This window comes from Rhinatrema bivittatum, unplaced genomic scaffold, assembly GCF_901001135.1.
Source record: "Rhinatrema bivittatum unplaced genomic scaffold, aRhiBiv1.1, whole genome shotgun sequence".
NCBI classification, from domain to species: domain Eukaryota; kingdom Metazoa; phylum Chordata; class Amphibia; order Gymnophiona; family Rhinatrematidae; genus Rhinatrema; species Rhinatrema bivittatum.
In genome coordinates, this window is record NW_021820664.1 from 9,165 (window position 1) to 33,787 (window position 24,623).

The 24,623-nt window shown below is 47.4% G+C and overlaps 1 protein-coding gene across 1 annotated transcript in view; it reads right to left on the bottom strand.

The window, feature by feature from the left end:
• Positions 1-287: 287 nt before the first annotated feature.
• Positions 288-24,623, bottom strand: part of LOC115081934 (pregnancy-specific beta-1-glycoprotein 5-like) — a gene marked incomplete at its 3' end in the record, with an annotated part of 32,370 nt that continues 8,034 nt past the window's right edge. Inside the window, exons 2-3 of the mRNA XM_029586181.1 lie at positions 10,144-10,258; positions 288-641 (exon numbers count right to left, since the gene is read on the bottom strand). Of these exons, the coding sequence (XP_029442041.1) occupies positions 288-641; positions 10,144-10,258 (469 nt within the window). The remainder of the gene's footprint in view (positions 642-10,143; positions 10,259-24,623) is intronic.

A 24,623-nucleotide genomic window follows, 5' to 3' on the forward strand; every position in this document is an offset into this window, starting at 1 on the left:
TCATGGAACTTGTCCAGTCCCTTATTAAACCCCGCTAGGTGAGATGCTGTGACCTCATCCTCTGGCAACAAATTCCACAGCTTGATCGTGTGTTGAGGGGAAAAATGTTTCCTCCAATTTATTTTAAATCTGCTACCGGCTACTTTCCAGGAGTAGGCAGTTCTGTGTATTACTATGATAAGGATTCCCTCTTCAGAATGACAGAAGATTAATATAAAAAGTAAGATGAATGAGATTGAAGATGCGGAGGGGTGCAGTATATGTACAATTAGTGCAAGAACACTTACCAGAAACTGTTATAGAGATTGTCATTCTGAAAATCTCTTGTGGTTCTGTTTCTATTTCCACGGTGTAATTTCCACTGTCACTTGTATCTACTCTTGAGATCTCCATGGAACTGTTTGCAAACCCCCTCACCCGACCTTCATAAGAGGGATTAATTGTCATACTGGGATGAAAAGCTGGATCATAATACAAGATCCAATCATTCATATAGTCCTCCATTTTGTACCAGGAGAAGCGCCAGATATCCCTAGTGAATCTGACAGAGAGCAGGACATCATCTCCCACCACTGGGGTTTCTGGCACTGAGAAGATAGATATCTGGGCAGAAATCTGCTGGCTCCATAAACCCAGATACACTGAAAGTAAAAGAGAAAAAGGAAGAGTTTAGAAACAGTCACAGAACAAGGAGAAACATTTATCCGCACATAAAGGATCCTCCAAACAGTCCTGCTTTTCTACAAAATAATCACAACCCACCCCTCCTCAATATCTCCTACTACGTCCAGCAGGAGGGCTAAGAAAAACGTGACACTATTCAGCTGTTTCTCACTGTGCTCTCTCTCTGTATACATTAGGGATGTGCAATCATTTGAAATGAGAAAGGAAATGCCAACGACATGTCCTATGTTTTTCATATCATTTTGAAATGAAATGAGAGAACACCTCCCCCCCCAACAATTTAATTTAGTAATCTGCACTAAAGCAGGTTAGTGTGCACTCTTCACAAATATTGTGCAATAAATGCATTTCATTCATGCCATTCACAAATAATGCTCATTAAAAGAAGAAAGTAGGCTACATATGAAGCTATATCAATGTAAAAAATGACCTGACATAAAAAAGAAATGAAACAAAACAATGTATTTTTTGATTGTACAACCCTATTGTACACCTTAGATATAAACTTTGTATGTATTTATTTATTTATTTATTTGATTTACAAAAATTTCTAGCCTGCTCATAACAAAAAACTTTGTGCTGGGCAGATTCCAAATGAACAATCATAAATCAAAAACAAGCAAGCACAGAATGAATACATACAATATAAACCTCCCAGCCAAATCTATACAGCACGTTTAACCTAAATATAATTTTCAGCAATGAAAAGTTTCACTATAAGGATGCGCCTTCGGATGTTTGCGAAAGGCCTTTAGATCAGAACTTGTTCTAAGATCAGTGGGTGAAGCGTTCCACGTTGTTCGCCCAATAGCTGAGAAGGCTCTGTTTTGGGTTTTAGCCTAGTAGGTCGGTTTTATTGTTGGAATAGTTAGCAATCGTCTAACAGGCTGCAGCGAAGGTGAGGGAACAGAAGGAATACATAGATTTGATAAACTGTAAGGAGCAATCCCATAGCCAACTCATGAACCGGATTTCAAATCATTAATTTCAGTCTTTGTTCTATGGGAAGCCAATACAAATCCCTCAGTAAGGGCGAGGCGTGATCCCGCTGATGACCCCCTAACAAAAGGTTTGGATGCAGAATTTTGTAATATTTGGACCAGTTTGTACCTTCTGATTCTGTTTTTTGTTCAGCTTTCAAAAGAACCAAACAAGGTAAGCAACGAGTAACCCCAAACAAGCAGCAGGGCAGAAAAAGGTGATCAATCACCATGTCCATGAAACAAAAATTAGAAAAAGAAAATGAGAGAAAAAAAAATAGAATCAAGTGTAGTTTCTATGTGCAAACCCCTAAATAAAACCCCACGTAATACGTTCTCATGAATAGAAGAGCTAAAATCCTTAAAACAGTGAGCTTGCCAGACTTTGTGCTGCAGTCACCACAACGTGGCCACAGCAGATAAACAACAACTACAAGACTGAAGATTTTAATGGTGACAGCTTTCACAGCACTGTAACACTGAGGCTGGTGCTCCTGGCACCATAATGCTATAGAAAAAGTGACCAGATTTGAACCCTCAAGCTGTTAACTTGGTTGGAGTTTGCGCTGTATTTAGCAGGGCATGCTCTAGTGCTAGCCCCATCTAGTGGCCTAAAATGGTAATGAGAAGGAGCTTGCTGACAGTGTTCACCAAACTGTCACACAAAAGCTGAGATCAGGAGAATCAATTTAAATGTCTATAGAATAAATAAAGAAAAATATAACTGAAGTGTAATAACATCTATAAAAAAAACCCTCTAAAGAAGACCACTGTCATTTATCCCTTTGCATATGGGAATTAAAACCACCAAAATGTTGCCCTTGTCAAACACTGTCTTGCATTTACCGCACAGTGCTTTGACAGATGGACTGGCATGGTAGTGCCATGGCAGTGATCTCCGAAGCACTGCGACCCCCCCTGACATTCTAAGTGAGCGCTAGATCCGCTAATTCCATCCAGAAAGCAGTGATTTCACAAGGAGACCCACTCTGCACATGCAGCATTTCTGGTTGCTATGTGAGTCCACTTGAATACATAGAGAGAGGAATGCACCATGTCTGCTACCGCACCCACACGCCAGGCTGCTGCCATGGGCTGATCCTCCTGTTATAAAAGCAGGTGCCCCTAATGGTCTGTGTGGATTTTGAGTTTTAAGTTTGAGAAGTAAAAGAGCTTTTCTGTTTTCTGTTCAGTTCCTGTTAATTTGTAGAAGTTAGACCCCAAGCTTTAGGGTAAGGAGCCGTAGAAGTTTTGAATCTTAAACTCGCATCGACTGAGTAGTAGCTTTATTCCTAAGAGATTTTTTGGTGTCTTTTCTGAGAGACTGATTTTGCTTTTGAGAGGAAGTTTCCATCTCCCCTTCCTCCCCAGGTGGTGTGGGGAAGGAGCTGTTTGTTTAGCTGTGTATTCCCACTAATCCAGGGGATCAAATTGCTCGACCACCAGGTGAGGGAGAAGTGGTGGTTACCCAACTGGTTCCAAGATCTGGCTGGAAAGAGGAGAGGCAAGTCACCTACCAGCAGGCCGATGCAATATTGGCATGCGAAAAATGGGCATTCGTGATAGAGCGCCCGCTTTCCTAACACATGCCCACCCACCTCTCCCAGGCGCACAATGCAATAGGGTAATGAGCTGCCATGTAAAAAAGGAGGTGCTAGGGGAAAATGTGCGTCACTACCGCCTCCTCAGCATCAGGCTCCCAGGAGACATGGCTGTCAGTGCAGGTTAGGAAAACGGATGTTCAATACGAGCATCCATTTTCTCCTTCTGCTGGCACAATATATTTGCTAGGGATGTGAATCGTTTTTGAACGATTAAAATTATCGTCAGATAATTTTAAAATTGTGCACGATACAATACAAATGCCCCCGATTTATCGTCAGGGGCATTTGTATTGTATCGTTAAATAGGGCACACCAAAAAAACCCTAAAACCCACCCCGAGCCTTTAAAACAAATCCCCCACCCTCCCGAACCCCCCCAAATGTTTTAAATTACCTGGGGTCCAGTGGGGGGGGGTCCCGACGCGATCTCCCTCTCTCTGGCCATGGCTGCGTTGAGAGAAATGGCGCCGGTGGCCCTTTGCCCTTATCATGTGACAGGGCAAAGGTAGCGCCGGCGCCATTTTGGTTCCTGGTTCCCGACATCACGCGTCCAGGAGATCGCCCCCGGACCCCCGCTGGACCCACAGGGACTTTTGGCCAGCTTGGGGGGCCTCCTGACCCCCACAAGACTTGCCAAAAGTCCAGCGGGGGTCCGGGAGCGACCTCCTGCACGCGGGCTGTATTGCCAATCTTCAAAATGGCGCCGGCGCTACCTTTGCCCTCACTATGTCATACGGACGATCTCCTGGAAGCGTGACGTCGAGAGCCAGGAACCAAAATGGCGCCGGCGCTTCCTTTGCCCTGTCACATGATAAGGGCAAAGGGCCACCGACGCCATTTCTCTCAACGCAGTCGTGGCCAGAGAGAGGGAGATCGCGTCGGGACCCCCCCACTGGACCCCAGGTAATTTAAAACATTTTGGGGGGGTTCGGGAGGGTGGGGGATTTGTTTTAAAGGTTCGGGGTGGGTTTTAGGTTTTTTGGTGTGCCGGTTTTCCCACCCTTCTCCGATTTACGATTTTTAACGATTTTTTAAAAAAAAAACCACGACGATAAGATTTCCCTCCCCCCCAGCCAAAATCGATCGTTAAGACGATCGATCACACGATTCACACCCCTAATATTTGCATGATACACACGACCTGCACCATGTATATTGTATGTATATATTGGGTGTTCGGAAATTTTCACGATACTATTTTCTGTGGTTCCTCCTACTTTATATCATGATGATGCTAACAGGATGAACCACAGGAATCACGTGTTTTGTTTTGTGGTTGTGCCCTTACCCGCGGCATGCCTTAGCGCCAGCTCCTGGGCACAATGGGCACATTGGCCACTTAGGAATTTTTTTAATCACGCGGTAATAGTTAATAGCTTCATTTGCATGGGATTTACATCTGATGAGCCCTATTAGCTATGTGCTGGTTTGGACGCATGTTTGGCATCAGGCGAAAGTCTAGTGCATCCAAAACGTGTACATTTATTTATTTATTTATTTATTTATTTATTTAAATTCTTTTAATATGCCGATGCTCAAGACAAAGTCTTATCGTACCAGTTTACAGTATAACCAGGGGAAACCATTAACTAGAAGAAAGAAAGTTACAATAAACAGGGATTACAATACAGGACAATTGAAAGAGGAAGAATTAGTTTAACAAAGCTCTCCTAAGATTAAAGCGAACTAGTAAACCATTGATTAGCATGGACAATTAATTTGGTGGCTAATTTATCTTAGTGGTTTAAGCATAACAGTTCCTTTTGATAAAAGGTTGAGGAGGCAGGGAGATATACCAAGGTGGAGGAGGCATCAAACGGGGGGACGACATGGGCTAGAAGAGGGACAGTAGTCAGAAGTGGTTATGGACTCCAGGCAAGGAGGAAAGTTGAAAGGGGGGTGGAGGAGGCATCAAAGGGGGGACGACATGGTCTAGAAGAGGGACAGTAGTCAGAAGTGGTTATGGACTCCAGGCAAGGAGGAAAGTTGAAAGGGGGGTGTAGGAGTCATTGCTTGTTGGGGAGTGATTTGTCAGGGGAAGGCTTGAGAGAACAGCCAGGTTTTCAGTTTCTTTCTAAAGGACAGCAGACATTGTTCCTGGCGAAGCTCTGCGGGAAGTGTGTTCCATAGCTGTGGTCCCGAGGTGGACAGTGCTCATTTTTGGAAGGACTTGTGAATGAAGGATTTGTAAGGGGGTGCCTGGAGAGTTCCTTTGTGTGCGGATCTAATCGGCCTGTTGGAAGTATGGAGTTCGAGTGGGATTATGAGTTGGAGTGAGATATGCTGGTAGATGGTTTTATGGATGATGGTCAAAGTCTTGAACACTGAACAGTATTCTATAGTGGATGGGGAGCCAGTGTTGGTTTTTCAGTATCGGTGTAATGTGGTCTTTACGTCGAGAATTAGTGAGGATCCTGCCTGCGGCATTTTGTAGCACCTGTAGCAGTTTAGTTGTGGAGGCGGGGAGGCCGAGCAGTAGCGTGTTGCAGTAGTCAATCTTTGAAAATAGTATGGCTTGGAGGACTGAACGGTAATCATGAAAGTGCAGGAGAGGTCTTAGTTGTTTTAGAACATGGAGCTTATAGAAGCATTCCTTTATGGTATTGTGAATGAACTTTTTGAAGTTCATTCTGGTGTCCAGAATAGCACCGAGGTCTCTCACTTGAGTTGTTGATGGTAAGATTGGGTTGCAGACGAGGGGGTTGTTATCATTGCAGGTTGTTATCATTGCAGATTGTTATCACTGCAATGATAACAATCTGCAGATTGCAGATTGTTATCATTGCAGATTGGGTTGCAGACGAGGGGGTTGTTATCATGGTAAGATTGGGTTGCAGACGAGGGGGTTGTTATCCTTTTTTTCTTCTCTTCTCCCAGTTTTAATTCCCTTGTTATTTGTAACTGCTCACTTCCACAGGTTACTCTGTTGTTCATTGTACACCCCTGTTATATGTAAACCGGCATGATGTGATTGTATCATGAATGCCGGTATATAAAAATCTTAAATAAATAAATAAATAAAATTAGGAGTGATGACAAGGAGTTCAGTTTTGGAAGTATTAAGAACCAGGTTGAGACTAGAGAGTAGGAGGTTGATGGAGTGAAGGCAGCTGCTCCAGAAGTTTAGGGTGCTGGAGAGGGGGTCCGTGTTGGGGATTAAGATCTGTATGTCGTCAGCGTAGATAAAGTATGTAAGTTTGAGACTTTTTAGTAGCTGGCATAGAGGTCGCAGATAGATATTAAACAAGGTAGGCGATAAAGAGGAATCCTGGGGAACTCCTTGATTGGAGTGGACGGGGTGGGATTCTTTATCATTTATTCTGACTTTGTAGTGCCGGTTGTTGAGGAAGGATTTGAACCAGATGAGTGCAGAGCCTGTGATACCGATTTGTGCTAGCCGGTTGATGAGGATTGAATGATTTACTGTATCGAACGCTGCTGAGATGTCGAGAAGAGCCAGAAGGTAAGATTGGCCTTTGTCAAGACCCATCAGGATTTTGTCTGAATCGAGAGTAAGCGTGATTCCGTGTTTAAGCGTTTCCGGAAACCGAATTGAGAGGGGTAAAGAATGTTATGGGAGTCAAGGTAATCTATGAGTCGGTTGTTGACCAGTTTTTCCATTAGCTTGGCGATAAATGGTAAGTTGGCAATGGGGCGGAAGTTTACCGGGTTGACTGGATCCAAGTTAGGTTTTTAGTAGTGGTTTTAGAGAAGCTGTGTTTAATGCTTGAGTAAGGGAGCAATTGCACAACTGTGTGGTTAGCGGCGCAGTGACCTGAGAGCCCGATATTGCATCGGCCTGCAAGGGCTTGTATCATACGAAAGAGGATGTAGTCGAGAAGGAGACTTAAGGGAAGGGAATGCTCAGAGTACAAGTGACACAAGGAAGCTTCATATTCAGTTCAAGGATAAGGAACCTGGATGGTAGAAAGTACTATTTTCCGTATTTGAACTTTTTAACAGTAAAATTATGTTGGAACACCATTACTGTGCCTAACTTCATCATTTGCATTTATTAGGGATAGATAATTAATATCTAGGGCCCAGCAGGTAATACTTCCCCATGATGGAGGACCCAGCACTGCAGAAGAGAGATTTAAGACATAGTAACATACTAACATAGCAAAGGACCAAGATAAAGACCAAATAGCCCATCCAGTCTGCTCTGCATGGTGTTCTGTTCTATTGTGGAACCCACTAAGTATGTTCGATTGGCGGGTTCCACAATAGAACACCTGTGCTGAATAGAAATTGTTTTAAAATAAATATTTGTAGCCCCAGTATTTAGGGGCATGCTACCCGGCGCGCACAAATGTACACCCGATTTTATAACATGTGCGCGCTGCTGCGCGTATGTTATAAAATCCTGGGTCGGCCCAATGGCTTTCCCCATTCCCTCCAAAGCCTCTCCGAAATCGGAGCGACCTCGGAGGGAACTTTCCTTTCGATCCCCCCTCACCTTCCCCTCCCTTCCCCTATCTAACCCACCCCCCAGCCCTACATAAATCCCCCCCCTACCTTGGTTGTCAAAGTTACGCCGCTGTGCCAGAGGACTCGAGACCAACCCCGGGCCACTGCCCCACCCCGGACTGCACCTTTTTCAAAGCCCCGAGATATACGTGCGTCCCGGGGCTTGCGCGCGCCACCAAGCCTATGCAAAATAGGCTGGGCGAGCACAGGGGTAGGTTTTAAAGTGTTACGTGCGTATATTTCGCTCGTAGCCCTTGGGAAATCTACCCCTTAGAGTGCATTCTGTGTCTTATTGAGGAGTTCTTTAGCACAGGGGCTACATATGGAGGTAGAGGTAAAAAAAAATGTGAATATAATTAACAAACTCTCTTTTTGTGGAATATTCATCTATCATGCTTCAGTGTCTAGTGTGGTTATCGTTTACATTTAGTCTTTCTAATTGGACACTGAGCTCTGCAGAGTCCCTAATATAGGAAGGGGATCCGGGGTAGAAAATGTTTTAAGACAAGATCAATAAAGATTGATCAGGGTAAATGCAGCATAGTGTTTGACAAGCTGAACATGCAGATGATTTTAATTCCCACATGCAAGGGGATAAATTCCAGGGGGCTTGTTTCTAGAATCGTTTGCAGTCGATTTCTATTTTTCTTGCTGAGTTTTGGTCAGTTTTATCTCTGCTGTTATAATGGAGTGTGGCGAGCACTATTGGAAGGATCCATGACTTGTTGTCATTCTGGCTCCCATGGCTGGGCTGGCGTTACATTAAGGTGAATTCAGCAGGGAGTCCACCAAGCTTGAAGCACTGCTGGTTGCAATCCCCTCAAAATATTACTTTGACATTTGAAAAAGAAGTCAAGCATTTGGCTTCAGCTGAACTTCGAGGTTGCAGCCCATTTTGAACAGGCAGTGGAGTTATTTGCAAAGTAGAAAAAACAAACCTGAACAACCCACAACCTGCCTTTTTCTGAAATATTTTATTACAAACATTGTTTCTATGAACTTCCTTTCTATTCTGTTCATAAAGATTTCTGTTTATTTTCTTCCTTTAAAGTTTTGTAATTTTTATATATTTTGAATTATATAGTAAGGTAGATATTCAACATTTAAACCTATTTCTAAGTAAACCTGACAGACATATTTAGCTACCTTACAGGCAGAGCACACTGTTAACCCGCGATTGGACTCGTGTTTTTGACTCGCGTCCACGCCCCCCCCCCCCGAACCTAATAGCGCCCGCAACATGCAAATGCATGTTGATGGCCCTATTAGGTATTCCCGCGCGATTCAGAAAACAAAATGCGCAGCCAAGCCGCACATTTTACTTTCAGAAATTAGCGCCTACCCAAAGGTAGGCATTAATTTCTCCGGGCACTGGGAAAGTGCATAGAAAAGCAGTAAAATCTGCTTTTCTGTGCACCCTCCGACTTAATATCATGGCGATATTAAGTCGGAGGTCCCGAAAGTTAGAAAAAGTTAACAAAAAGAAATTTGAAATTGGCCTGCGGCTTGCAGGTTAAAACCAGATGCTCAATTTTGCCTACGTCCGGTTTCCGAACCCGTGGCTGTCAGCGGGTTTGAGAACCGACGCTGGCAAAATTGAGCGTCGGCTGTCAAACCCGCTGACAGCTGCCGCTCCTGTCCAAAAAGAGGCGCTAGGGTGCACTAGTGTCCCTAGCGCCTCTTTTTGCCACGGCGCTCATTTGAATACAGAATTGCGTGCACAGGAAAGTAGCCTGTGCATGCGCCGGGAGAGCGACTTTTACAGTATCGGCCCATTAGGGATTTTGGCAGCACTGCTAGGCTGCTGAATACCCCATAGTAAATGCTACTTAGGCGGATAGTCTTATCTAAGTTTAGACCTACTATTGAGTAAGTCTAACTTACCCAGATAAGTTATCTACCTAATGCTGAATATCGCTACGTAGCCGGATAACACCCAGCTGTCTCGATCCGCCCACTACTTATCTGGCTATTTAGAAAAGTGACTTATCCGATTATCTAGCGGCCACTGTACATAACTGAGTATTCAGAAGCCGCTACATAGCCGGGTAAATCCTATTTGTCTGGCTATCTAGTACTAAAAGCACTTTTAATTTTGGCCTCTAGGTTTTCCCCTTTTTTCCAATTTTGAGCTCATACATATGTCCAAAGATTTCTAATCTCTGACTAACCGATTCGGCCATTTCCAGCAGGTAAATTCGATCTATGGGAAAGATATAATCTAGATGCTGGTGTCCAAATCAATCTCCAAATCAATCTCCATGATTTTAAAAGCTTCAGTCTCCATCATAAATGATTCTATTAAGTTGCTGAAAATATTATTTTCATGTCAGTTCCCTGGGGTGCTTTAACTGTGGAGAAAAATCCTGCCCAATCAGTCCCTTATTGCTTTATTGGCCTCATTACCTGTGAGGATAAAGCCCCTGACTGCAGGATCCCCCTTGCAGAACACAAACGCCATCTGCTGGTCTCTGGAGAAGGGAGAGTTTGTAGCCGGACACGCTGAAGGCAGGATTTCTGTCTGCAAAGGAAGAGAAGGATTTAAGAACATAAGAAATTGCCCAGCATCCTGTTTCCAAAAGAGGCCATACCAGGCCACAAGAATCTGGCAAGTACCCAAACACCAAGAAGATCCCATGCTACTGATGCCAGTAATAGCAGAGCCCATTACCTAAGTCAACTTTATTAATAGCAGTTAATGGACTTCTCCAAGAAAGTATCCAAACCTTTTTTGAACCCAACTGCACTAACCACATCCTCTGGCAACAAATTCCAGAGCTTAATTGTGTGTTGAGTGAAAATGAATTTTCTCCGATTAGTCTTAAATGTGCTACTTGGCTTGCTAACTTCATGGAGTGCCCCCTAGTCCTTCTATTATCTGAAAGTGTAAATAACCGATTCACATCTACTCGTGCAAGACCTCTCATGATTTTACAGACATCTATCATGTCCCCCCTCAGCTGTCACTTCTCCAAGCTGAACATCCCCAACCTCTTCAGCCTGTCCTCATAGGGGAGTTGTTCCATCCCCTTTATCATTTTGGTTGCCCTTCTCTGTACCTTCTCCATCACAATTATATCTGTTTTGAGATGCGGCGACCAGAATTGTATACAGTATTCAAGGTGCGGTCTCACCATGGAACGATACAGAGTGTTGCTGTCTGTGAAGCTGCAGTCCGGGAGTGAACCCTTGGGCCGAACTACCCCAATGGTAGGGCAGGTCAGGAGGCGGAGCCACAGGCAGAGGTATTCACCCGGGAACCAGGAACCCCCCAGGAGGAGCCCGTAGGGTCCTGGAACCTTGGGACTTAGGAGAACAGTCTGAGTCTCTAGAGTAGAAGAAGGCCTGGGCAGAGAAGCTGATAAGATAGTCCACTGGGAATGCTGTAGTCTGCGGACTAGTAGTTGGAAGTGTGCTGGAGCAGACCGTGAGCGGAGACAGAGTCAGTAGTGTGCTGAGAACTGGGGCAAGCTATGAGCAGGAAGGAAGTCTGTAGCGTGCTGGGAACTGGAACAGACTGTGAGCAGGAACGGAGTCTGTAGCGTGCTGTGAGCTGAAGGAAGCGGTGAGCAGGAACAGAGTCTGTAGCGTGCTGAGAACTGGAACAGCTGTGAGAAGGAACAGAGCCTCTAGCGTGCCGTGAGCTGAAGCAAGCTGTGAGCAGGAACGTAGACGGACCCAGGTCAGAGGCTGGCAGCAGACAGGAGCGAGTTCAGGCACGAGCTGTAGTTGGTGGCTGGCGGCGAGCAGAAGAGGAGTCAGGAACAGGCTGAAGTCAAAGGCAGGCGGCAGGCAGAAGCGGAGTCAGGAACAAGCTGAAGTCAAGTCAGGAACGTGGTACAAGCGAAGCGCAACTCAGAACTACTAACCAGTAGCGAACCTCGTTGCAAGGCAATGAGATGGTAACCGAACGCCGGTTAAATCAGGCTTGGGGCGTGGCGTCGTTAGCCCGGGCGGGGCCCGACTTCCGGCGGCTGTGCGTCCATAGTGTGCGCCCGGTGGCAGGAAGATGGGCCGGTAATGGAGGACGCCCTGGGAGGCCGGCAGAGCCGCAGGAGCAGCGTTTCCACCACTGTAGGTAAGCGCAGTGCACAGCGGATAGAGGGGAAGCGGTGGAGACCGCAACAGTACCCCCCCCTTTACGGCCGCTCTTAAGAGGCCCGGGTTTTTCGGGATGGTCCCGGTGGAACTGATGCAAGAGGTCTTTATCCAGGATATTACGGCTGGGTTCCCAGGTGTTATCTTCGTCACCACAGCCCTCCCAGGCCAGGAGGTATTCCCATCTACGTATCAAGTGTGAGAAGTCCCATCTAAGACTTCTCGCACTTGATACGTGGGATCATCATCGATGGTCGTGGGCGAAGGATCTGAGGTGTGCGGTGGTACCGGGAGAGAACCACAGGCTTGAGCAGCGATGCATGAAAGACATTGTGGACCTGGAAGGAAGATGGTAACCTTAGCCGATAGGACACCAGGCCCACTCGTTCAGCGATTCGAAATGGTCCGCAGAACTTCGGAGCGAATCTCCGAGAGGGAAGTCGGAGGTGCAGATTTTTTGTGCTGAGCCAGACTCTATCCCCAGGCTGGTACGTGGGAGCTGGTCAGCGATGGCGATCGGCCGTCTGTTTGGCCTTAGCGGCCGTGCGGAGTAGCTGTCCTTGCGTCATGTGCCACAACGCCTGGAGCTGCTGGGCTGTTACTTGAACAGCGGGTGAAGCACTGGGAGCCTCCAGCGGCAGCGGAGGTCGTAACGGCTTTCCGTACACCAGATGGAATGGAGACTTGCCAGTGGCAGCATGGATCTGATTGTTATCTGCAAATTCGGCCCAGGGCAGGAGTTCAGCCCAATTGACTTGTCTCTCGTTAATGAAGGCCCGGAGGTATGCCTTCAAGGTCCTATTCATCCTCTCGGTCTGTCCGTTGCTTTGAGGATGGAAGGCTGTGGAGAAACTGAGCTTTACCTTAAAGCATCTGCAAAGCGCTCTCCAGTAGCGACCAACAAACTGAGAGCCTCTGTCCGACACTATGTCCTGAGGAAGTCCATGGAGCTTGAAGACATGTTGGACAAACGGATGGGCCAACTCGGGTGCAGAGGGAAGCTTCAGAAGAGGAACTAGAAGGACCATTTTCGAAAAATGGTCAACCGTGACCCAGATGACCGTATGCCCATTAGACGGAGGTAAGTCTACTACGAAGTCCGTAGCTATGTGGGTCCACGGTTCGGTGGGGATCGGAAGTGGGTGGAGGAGCCCGCAAGGGGAACCTGGATTGGGCTTCTGGCGGGCACAGTTGGGGCATGAGGCTACATAGGAAGCGACATCACGCCTGATGTTAGGCCACCAGTAATACCGGTTAACAAGTTCCAGGGTCCTTTCTCGTCCAGCGTGACCTCTGATCAAGGAGTCGTGGGCCCAACGTAGGGCAGTCAACCGGTCTCGGCGCGGGAGCACCGTCCTGTCTTGGGAGAGGATAGTCATGGCAGACAGATGGACCTTAGCAGGGTCCAAAATGAATTGAGGTGGCTCAGGATCCTCTTCGGCACAGGAGGTGCGAGACAGGGCATCTGCCCGGAGGTTCTTGGCCACAGGGAGATACTGTAATACAAAATCGAACCGACTGAAAAACAAGGACCAGTGGGCTTGGCGGGGGTTCAGTCGTTGAGCCTGAGTCAGGAATTCAAGATTTTTGTGATCCGTGTAAACGGTAGTGGTGTGCAAGAAGCCCTCGAGCCACTGTCTCCATTCTTCAAAGGCGAGTTTTATTGCCAGAAGCTCTTTATCCCCAATGGAGTAATTGCTTTCAGCGGGCGAGAACTTCCTGGAGAAGTACGAGCAAGGAAGGAGTTGTCCAGAGTCGGTATGCTGACTGAGGACCGCTCCCACCGCGATACTGGAGGCGTCGACCTCCACGATGAATGGTCGTGAGGGGTCCGGGTGCCGGAGGCAGACGTCCGAGAGGAAGGCCTCCTTGAGATCAGAGAAGGCTGCAATCGCAGCATCAGGCCAGTGCTTAACATCAGCTCCTTTTCAGGTCAGGGCTGTGAGGGGAGCCACTCGGTGACAATAACGTGGGATAAAATGTCTATAAAAGTTCGCAAAGCCCAGAAACCGTTGGAGGGCTTTAAGACCCGTGGGCCGCGGCCATTTTGTAATGGCTGCTACTTTTTCTGGGTCCATACAGAAGCCGGTAGCGGAGATAATGTAGCCCAGGAAAGGCAGAGACTCTGCCTCAAATACACATTTCCCCAATTTGGCGTATAGACAGTTAGCTCGGAGGGCCTGGAGGACCTGTCGAACATGCTGGCGGTGAGAGTCCATATCTTTAGAGTATATGAGGACGTCGTCTAGATAGACTATCACGTGGGAATGAAGCATCTCACGGAGCACCTCGTTCATGAGGTGCTGGAAGACGGCGGGGGCATTACAAAGCCCGAAGGGCATCACGAGGTACTCGTAATGCCCGTCTCTGGTGTTGAATGCCGTCTTCCATTCGTCCCCTGGACGTATGCGGACAAGGTTGTAGGCCCCTCTAAGGTCCAGCTTCGTAAAGATACGAGCCCCATGAAGACGATCCAGCAGTTCCGGAATAAGCGGGAGAGGGTACCGGTCCCGCTTGGTGATGGCGTTGAGGCCGCGGTAATCAATACACGGCCGAAGCGAGCCATCCTTCTTGGCCACAAAAAAGAATCTGGCACCTGCCGGAGACCGGGATGGACGAATGAACCCCTTGGCAAGGTTCTCTGAGATGTACTGGGACATTGCCTTGGTCTCGGGCAACGACAGAGGATACACTCGGCCACGGGGCGGTGTGGTACCAGGAATCAGGTCAATGGGACAGTCTAATGGCCTGTGTTCGGGAAGAATCTCCGCCATCTCCTTGGAGAAGACATCTTAGAAACTCTGGTAGGGCTCAGGCAGTAGGTGCGATGAGCAGAGATGCAGAGACTGAGGAGGACGTGGGAGGTGTAGGCATCGTTTGAAGCAGGCAGAACCCCAGCTGACTAATTGGAAGTCATCCCATCTAATGACGGGGGAGTGCTGACGAAGCCACGGAAGTCCTAATACCAGCGGATGCACTGCTCGTTCCAGGACAAGTAACGAGATCTCCTCGGAGTGAAATAGGCCTGTCTGCAAAGTCACTGGTACCGTGGAACAAGAGATAATCCCAGGGAGCAAGGTCCCTCGGATCGAGGAGATCCGTAGAGGAGGAACCTTCAGTACGGTGGGCAGGGCAAGTTGTGTCACCAGGTCGGCCACAATAAAATTCCCCTCGGCTCCAGAATCGACGAAGGCCCGAATCTGGATCTCCCCACCGGGGTATTTGAGGGTTACAGGAAGTGTGCAGAGAGGAGCTGATCCGGTAGCGCCTAGGTGTAGCTCCTCGGTATAACTTAGGCACGAGCGTTTCCCGGACGCTCAGTGCTAGAGATGTGAATCGTGTGATCGATCGTCTTAACGATCGATTTCGGCTGGGGGGGGGAGGGAATCTTATCGTCGCGGTTTTGTTTTTTAAAATATCGTGTAAATCGTAAATCGGGGGAGGGCGGGAAAACCGGCACACTAAAACATCCCTAAAACCCACCCCGACCCTTTAAAATAAATCCCCCACCCTCCCGAACCCCCCCAAAATGCCTTAAATTACCTGGGGTCCAGAGGGAGGGTCCCGGTGTGATCTTTTACTCTCGGGCCTCCGGTGCATTGTAGAAATGGCGCCGGTGCTACCTTTGTCCTGTCATATGACAGGGCAAAGGCACTACCTTTGACAATGGCGCCGGCGCTACCTTTGCCCTGTCATATGACAGGGCAAAGGTAGCGCCGGCGCCATTTCTACAACGCACCAGAGGCCCGAGAGTAAAAGATCACACCGGGATCCCCCCACTGGACCCCAGGTAATTTAAGGCATTTTGGGGGGGTTCGGGAGGGTGGGGGATTTATTTTAAAGGGTCAGGGTGGGTTTTAGGGTTGTTTCAGTGTGCCGGTTTTCCCGCCCTCCCCCTTCCCCCGATTTACGATTTTTGACGATAAATCGGGGGAATTCCTATTAAATATCGCCTCTAACGATTTTTAACGATTTAAAATATATCGGACGATATTTTAAATCATCAAAAAACGATTCACATCCCTACTCAGTGCATGACGACAGGTAATATCCTTTGCCCCCACAATATAGGCAGAGACCCAGAGAGCGCCGTCGGTTCCTTTCTTCCAGGGTAAGTGGTGACCTGCCCAGTTGCATTGGTTCGGATGCAGGGGTAGAAGCGGAAGAAGCCCTCAGCGGGGGTGACCTGGGGGAGGCAGGCAGGCGATGCAGACTCCTACTAGACGAACGGGTTTCTCTGTCCCGTTGCTGAAGATGGCGGTCTACTTTACCCGCAATGTCCATTAAGTCGTTCAAATCCTCAGGGAATTCCCGTCCTGCCAGTTCATCTTTGATTCGTCCAGATAAGCCCTCGAGAAAGATTCCCTTCAGGCAATCGTCCAGCCACGCCAGCTCCATGGCCAGGGTTCGAAAGTTAATAATATACTCCGCTACTGGGCACGTGCCTTGTCGGAGATGCAGGAGCTCCGAGGCCGCAGTGGACTGACGCGCAGGATCATCAAAGGCTAGTCGGAACTGGAGAAGGAAATCCTGGAGGTTCTGTAGCAGCGGATCGGAGCGTTCCCACAAGGGTGAAGCCCAGTCTAGGGACTTGCCATCCAGTAAAGAGAAGATGAAGGCTACCTTGGCTGCCTCGGAAGGAAACTGAGACGGTAGCAGGGTGAACCTTACTTGACACTGGTTCAGGAACCCACGGCAAGTTTTACTGTCCCCAGCGTACCTGCTAGGAACGGGCAACTGTGTGTTAGGAACAGCTGCCGGTACAGGAGGCCCTTGGCGACTGGAAGCCTCTAAATGAGAGACCAACTGGTCCACAGTAGCAGCAAGAGTATTAATGCAATGTTGCTGTTGCTGAAGGAGTTGTGCCATCCCTGGAATAGCCTGTAGACTAGGGGACTCCGCCGAGTCCATGGCCTTGCAAACTGTTGCAGTCTGTGAAGCTGCAGTCCGGGAGTGAACCCTTGGGCCGAACTACCCCAATGGTAGGGCAGGTCGGGAGGCGGAGCCACAGGCAGAGGTATTCACCCGGGAACCAGGAACCCCCCAGGAGGAGCCCGTAGGGTCCTGGAACCTTGGGACTTAGGAGAACAGTCTGAGTCTCTAGAGTAGAAGAAGGCCTGGGCAGAGAAGCTGATAAGATAGTCCACTGGGAATGCTGTAGTCTGCGGACTAGTAGTTGGAAATGTGCTGGAGCAGACCGTGAGCGGAGACAGAGTCAGTAGCGTGCTGAGAACTGGGGCAAGCTATGAGCAGGAAGGAAGTCTGTAGCGTGCTGGGAACTGGAACAGACTGTGAGCAGGAACGGAGTCTGTAGCGTGCTGTGAGCTGAAGGAAGCGGTGAGCAGGAACAGAGTCTGTAGCGTGCTGAGAACTGGAACAGCTGTGAGCAGGAACGGAGTCTCTAGCGCGCTGAATTGAAGGAAGCGGTGAGCAGGAACAGAGTCTGTAGCGTGCTGAGAACTGGAACAGCTGTGAGCAGGAACAGAGCCTCTAGCGTGCCGTGAGCTGAAGCAAGCTGTGAGCAGGAACGTAGACAGACCCAGGTCAGAGGCTGGCAGCAGACAGGAGCGAGTTCAGGCACGAGCTGTAGTTGGTGGCTGGCGGCGAGCAGAAGCGGAGTCAGGAACAGGCTGAAGTCAAAGGCAGGCGGCAGGCAGAAGCGGAGTCAGGAACAAGCTGAAGTCAAGTCAGGAACGTGGTACAAGCGAAGCGCAACTCAGAACTACTAACCAGTAGCGAACCTCGTTGCAAGGCAATGAGACGGTAACCGAACGCCGGTTAATCAGGCTTGGGGCGTGGCGTCGTTAGCCCGGGCGGGGCCCGACTTCCGGCGGCTGTGCGTCCATAGTGCGCGTCCTCACGCGCGCGCGTGGTGGCAGGAAGATGGGCCGGTAATGGCGGACGCCCTGGGAGGCCGGCAGAGCCGCAGGAGCGGCGTTTCCACCACTGTAGGTAAGCGCAGTGCACAGCGGATAGAGGGGAAGCGGTGGAGACCGCAACAACAGAGGCATTATGACATTTTCTGTTTTGTTAACAATTCCCTTCCTAATAATTCCTAACATTCTGTTTGCTTTTTTTACCCCTGCAGCACACTGAGCTGACGATTTCAAAGTATTATCCACTATGATGTCTAGAACTTTTTCCTGTGTGGTAGCTCAGCTCCTAACATCGTGTAACTGCAGGAAGGGTTATTTTTTCCTATGTGCAACACCTTGCACTTGTCCACATTAAATTTCATCTGCTGTTTGGATGCCAAATCTTCCAGTCTTGAAAGATCCTCCTGTAATGTATCACAATCCGCTTGTGATTTAACTACTGTGAATAATTTTGTATCATCCGCAAATTTGATTACCTCACTTGCCATACCCCTTTCCAGATCATTTATAAATATATTGAAGAGCACCGGTCCAAGTACAAATCCCTGAGGCACTCCACTGTTAACCCTTTTCCACTAGGAAAATTGACCATTTAATCCTACTCTCTGTTTCCTGTCTTTTAATCAGTTTGTAATCCATGAAAGGATATCGTCTCCTTTCCCTTTTTAGTTTTCTTAGAAGCCTCTCATGAGGGACTTTGTCAAATAACTTCTGGAAATCCAAATACACTACATCTACCGGTTCACTTTAATCCACATGTTTATTAACCCACTGAAAAAATGAAGCAGATTTATTAGGCAAGACTTCCCTTGGGTAAATCCATGTTGACTGTGTTCCATTAAACCATGTCTTTTTATATGCTCTATGATTTTGATGTTTAGAATAGTTTCCACTATTTTTCCTGGTACTGAAGTCAGGATTACTGATCTATAGTTTCTAGGATTGCCACTGGAGCCCTTTTTAAATATTGGGGTTGCATTAGCCACCCTCCAGTCTTCAGTACAATGGATGATTTTAATGATAGGTTACAAAATTTAACAAATAAATCAGAAATTTCAGTTTTGAGTTCCTTCAGTACCCTAGGATGCATACCATCTGGTCCAGGTGATTTGCTACTCTTTAGTTTGTCAATCTGGCCTACTACATCTTCCAGGTTCACAGTGATTTGGTTCAATTCGTCCGACTCATCACCCTTGAAAACCATCTCCGAAACTAGTAACTCTCCAACATCCTCATTAGTAAACATGGAAGTAAAGAATTCATTTAGTCTTTCTGCAATGGCCTTAACTTCCCTAAAGCCCCTATAATCCATCGTCATCTAACGGTCCAATCGAATCCCTCACAGGTTTCTTGCTTTGGAAATATTTTTAAAAGTTTTTATTATGAGTTTTTGCCTCTGCAGCGAAATTCATTTCAAATTCTCTCTTTGCCTGTCTTATCAATGTTTTACACTTAACTTGACATTGCTTATGCTTTATCCTATTTTCTTCAGATGGATCCTTCTTCCAATTTTTGAAGGATGTTTTTTGGCTAAAATAGCCTCTTTTACCTCACCTTTTACCATGCTGGTAATCGTTTTGCCTTCCTTCCACCTTTCTTAATGTGTGGAATACATCTGGACTGCGCGTCTAGGATTGTATTTTTAAACAATGTCCATACCTGTTGAACACTTTTAACCTTTGCAGCTGCACCTCTCAGTTTTTTTTGAACTTTTTTCCTCATTATATCAAAGTTTCCCTTTTGAAAATTGAGTGTTAGAGTTGTAGTTTTACTTATTGTCTCCCTTCCAGTTATTAGTTTAAATTTGATCATGTTATGATCACTATTGCCAAGAGGCCCCACCATCATTACCTCTCTCACCAAATCCTGTGTTCCACTAAGAAGTAAATCTAAAATAGTTCCCTCTCTTGTTGGTTCCTGAACCAAATGTTCCTTGAAGCAGTCATTAATTACATCCAGGAACTATATGTTTCTAGCAAGTCCTGATGTTACATTTACCCCAACAATATTGGGGTAATTGAAATCTCCCATTATTATTGCACTGCCAAATTGGTTAGCTTCCCCGATTTCTCTTAGCATTTCATCATCTGTCTGACCATTTTGTCCAGGTGGACGGTAGTATACTCCTATCACTATACTCTTACCCAACACACATGGGATCTCTACCCATATAGATTTATACCTGCTCTGAATCTGATAAACTCTCAGCCTCTGTAATCACCTTCCTGCTTCCTGTCTCATAAAGGCCCAGCCTCTGCAGTCTCTGTCCTGTTAATAAACTCTCAGCCCTTAAAGTTTCCAGCAACCCTCCCAGCCCTTCCAGATACTATCTTATTAACTAAGCTCTCAGCCTTTGCAGCCTCTATGTCTGATAATAAACCCCCAGCACTTACAATAAAATGTATGGTGGGAACTCACGACAGTCAGTAAGTCAAGGAATGCCAAGGCCTCTGATACACAAAGAAATGGGAGCCCTGTGTTTGCTAAGAAGGCAGCAGGGTCCATCTGCTGAGTACAGTGAGAGTAAACCGGACTAACACATGATAGCGGGAGGGTGACTTTGGACTCCCAGGGAATCTGGAACATCAGTACTACTTTGCTATACTGTTAGGGGTAGATTTTCAAAGGGTTATTTTTGCATAGGCTCGGTGGCACTCGCAAGCCCCGGGATGCGCGTATGTCCTGGGGCTTTGAAAAAGGGGTGGTCTGGGGGCCGGGCCGGGGGCGGGGGTGGCAGTCTGGGGGCGGTCTGGGGGTGGTACCGAGTCCTCCGGCACAGTGGCTGTGCCGGGGATTAGCGCGCCGGCAGCTGGCCGGCGCGCACACGTTACGCCTGCCAAAGGCAGGCATAACTCCTGCAATAAAGGTAGGGGGGATTTAGATAGGGCAGGGGGTGGGTTAGATAGGGGAAGAGAGGGGAAGGGAGGGGAAAGTGGGGGGGAGCGAAAGGAAAGTTCCCTCCGAGGCCGCTCCGATTTCGGAGCGGCCTCGGAGGGAACGGGGAAAGCCATCGGGCCTCCCCTAGGGCTTGGTGTGCACAAGTGTGCACCCCCTTGCGTGTGCCGACCCTGGATTTTATACCATGCGCGCGGCAGCACGCGCATGTTATAAAATCGGGTGTACATTTGTGCGCACCGGGTAGTGCACACAAATGTACCCCACGCGCGTAAGATTAAAAATCTGCCCCTTAGACTGTGATATAGAAATGCATCTGCTCCTCAACACAGAGCAGGAGAGGACCAAAAGGGGTATTCAGCAAATGAAGCAGATATTTACAAGAAATGAAAAAACAATCATTCTGCTGGAAGTTTTCTTGTTTTAGAGTGAATTTCCTTTAAGTGCTGCACAAAAATGTTAATCTTGCATAATCTTGCATGTTCAATGAATTGTGCTGGATTCTTCTGTTGTGCAAATCGTGGGGAAGTTGGACTAATGCAAAGGTTTATTTTAATGAATAACAAACATGAACAAGGAAATAAAAATTAAATCTTATAGCAGTCACGATGCCAGATTCCTTAGCCTTTAACCTGCAGAATGATTCTGAGTATCTGTAATGAATTAACCTGGTTGAAGGAGAAGTAGCTGTCTCTTTTAATGTGAATGTTTTTCCGTTTGTTTGATCTGTGAATGTTGCTTGTAAGCCGCTTAGAATATTTGGATAATGCGGCACAGAAATGTTTGAAATAAATATTATAGAAGCATGATGTTGTTGGGGTTTTTGTTTTTTTTTTTTTAGCCAGAGAGAGAATAGTTATGTGGGACAAGCTTGTGCTTTAGATGTCCTTGCTACCTGAATCAGAGAGATTTCAGCTTAGTTTTGCTGTCTCTTCTGATCAGGTGGGATTCTCATGGAATCTTTCTGTTTTCCTAATTATAAAAAAAATGCTAGAAATGGACTTTTCCTGCATTCTGCTTAAGTCTGATTGCATTTAATTTTGTCTGGTTTCTTTTTTTATGGCTGGGGAATCTTTATTTATTTATTTATTTGATTTGCAAAGATTTGCTTCCACACAACTCCTTACAGGCATCAAAGAGTGGTGCAATCACAATAAAACCCATCTGTCCTCTTCCCAAAAAACTCTCCCATGTCTCACCCCAATACATAGAGCCACATTCAGACTAAACAAAGGACAATGCATGCAACAAATGAATTGGGGAGCTCAGAAGGCAGCAGGGTAGCACAGAGCGTGGGTTGCATGTCAGTGCCTGCAGCAGTAATGAGGTTTCCCTCCAACCCTGAGTAAATGCATCCTCTCCCTCAGGCTCTGCTGCACGGGGCACAAAGGGTTACACTGTAACTGGTGAGATGTCCCCAGTGTTTGCAACCAGAGTAAAGCACGGCCCTCTCTTGTGTGCAGTTTGTCTGAGTCAGAGTTTTCCCCTTTTGTTTTGATTCGGGACCTTATCTGTTAAATAGAACGGGGAAAATATCCACAGGCGGGGCCAGTGCAAGGGCGTTAGGTGCCTTAGCCCAACTTTCAATCTTGCGCTTGCCCCCTTACACATCTGCCTACCAGCATCAACTGTGACACAGCATCCCCCTCTCTCGCTCCGCTCAGCATCCCCCTCTCTCGCTCTGCTCAGCATCCCCCTCTCTCGCTCTGCTCGGCCTCTGCCATGCCCTGCATGCCCCTCCCTTTGCTCCCTGTCCTCAGGGCCCAGCATCCCTTCTCTCCCCCAGCATCCTCTTTATTTTTCCCCTTCAACCCCTCCTCAGCACACCACCATCACCCCAGACTCTGTGCCCCCTTTTTGCAGTACTCAGCATCCTCTCTCTCCTCACCCACTCTCACCAGTCCAGTACCATCTCTCTCTCTGTACCCTCCAGCACCCTCTCTCCACAACTCCTCCACCAACACAACCTCCTCTCTGTCTTCACCCCCCCGCATCTATCCAGCATCCATCCCCTTCTCTCTTCTGTTGCTGTGCCTGAAAAATGGGGAGGTGGCACCTGGAAATTTCTGAGGATTTTGCTGCTTCCCCAAATTTTGGCACCATAGGTGACCACCTAGTTCGCCTAATAGAAGAAAAGGCCCTGTCCACAGGGAGGGTACATTTCAACCGTGTGCATAAACCAGCACATACATGCAAAAGTCAAGGCATCTAAAGTTAAGGCTGTATGTTATAAACCATATGGTGGCAGTTGAACCAGCTAGGATTCAACACCCCCCCCCCCCCACACACACACTGATACAAGAAAGACCCTCCTGTGACCCAACTCCCAATTCTGCATAGCTCAGTGGTGCCAGTAGTGGGGCAGATTACATCTATCTTGCTGATGAAGACAAAGTACTTTCCAGAATATTGATGGGAGGGGTTCCAGGGGTCTGGGAGCAGGAGTGGAGGAGTAGCCAAGTGGTTAAATCAACAGTAAAACGATCCCCGGATTTTACCCCATCATGTGATAGAGGCAAGGTCAGGCCACTGCCGTTTTGAAAAAATGGTGTCAACAGGCGCAAACCAAGAGGCAGACGGGGCCCCCACTCAACACCAGTGACTTCTTTTTCAGGTATACTGGAGTTCGAGGGTGGGGGTCAAGCTATTCCTCCCCCCCCCCCTCCAGAGCACCAGGCTACTTTTTTCAGTTGGGGTTGGGGGGGCAGCTTGACCTCCCCCCCCCCCCAAACCCCCAACTCAAGAAAAGACCCTAGGCATTTTACTTTATTTGGATGAGGGAAGGGATAGGCCTGAGAGGTGGGATCATTTCTCTCTTTTTGATCATTTAAAAATACGCTTTTGGTTTATATAAACTGAACTGAATCTAAAGTAGTCCTATGCTTAGGAATCTTTGCATTAAAAAAAAAGCTGAATAGGAAAATTGCTTTATTCTGGTGAAAGTTAAAATGCATCCATTTGAAATTATTATTTGTGATCCTATCCAGTAACAATTTGTTTTAATTAACTTCATATTGCAAAGCGCATAAACTATTTATTAGACATCCTAATATATTAATACAAGCTGTTGCGGACTGGGAGGTGGACCCTTGGGCCGGCATGGCGGAACCAGGAGCTCCGCTGAAGAAGATAGGCCAGGAGGCGGAACCAAGACTGAAGCACAGAAGAAGCCTTCACCCTGGAGATCCGAGATCCGCCCCCCCCCCCCCAGGAGGAGCCTGTAAGGATCTGGACAGCTGGGACTTAGGAGACAACAGCGAGATGAGTGATGGAAGCGTAGATTTCACCTTGGAAGCCCTAGATCCCCCCAAGAGGAGCCCATAGGGATCTGGACCGCTGGGACTTAGGAGAAAACCAAGACGAGTCAAGAAGAAGATCCAGGGATCGAGGCAGGCGGCAGGCACGGAACGTCAGGAGCAAGCCAGGGTCAAGAACCAGAAAATCCACCGAGGGAGAGGATCGGCAGGAGCTATAGCTGGAACAGCAGGAGCAGAAGGCAGGATCAGCAGGAACGGAAACATAGAAACATAGACATGACGGCAGAAGAAGACCAAACGGCCCATCCAGTCTGCCCAGCAAGCTTCATACATTTTTTCTCTCATACTTATCTGTTTCTCTTAGCTCTTGGTTCTATTTCCCTTCCACCCCCACCATTAACGTAGAGAGCAGTGATGGAGCTGCATCCAAGTGAAATATGTAGTTGATTAGTTAGGGGTAGTAGGGGTAGTAACCACCGCAATAAGCAAGCTACACCCATGCTTATTTGTTTTACCCAGACTATGTTATACAGCCCTTATTGGTTGTTTTTCTTCTCCCCTGCCGTTGAAGCAGGGAGCTATGCTGGATATGCGTGAAGTATCAGTTTTGTTTTGTTTTTTTTCTCCCCTGCCATTGAAGCAGAGAGCTATGCTGGATATGCGTGAAGTATCAGTTTTTCTTCTCTCCTGCCGTTGAAGCAGAGAGCTATGCTGGATATGCGTGAAGTATCAGGTTTCTTCTCCCCTGTCATTGAAGCAG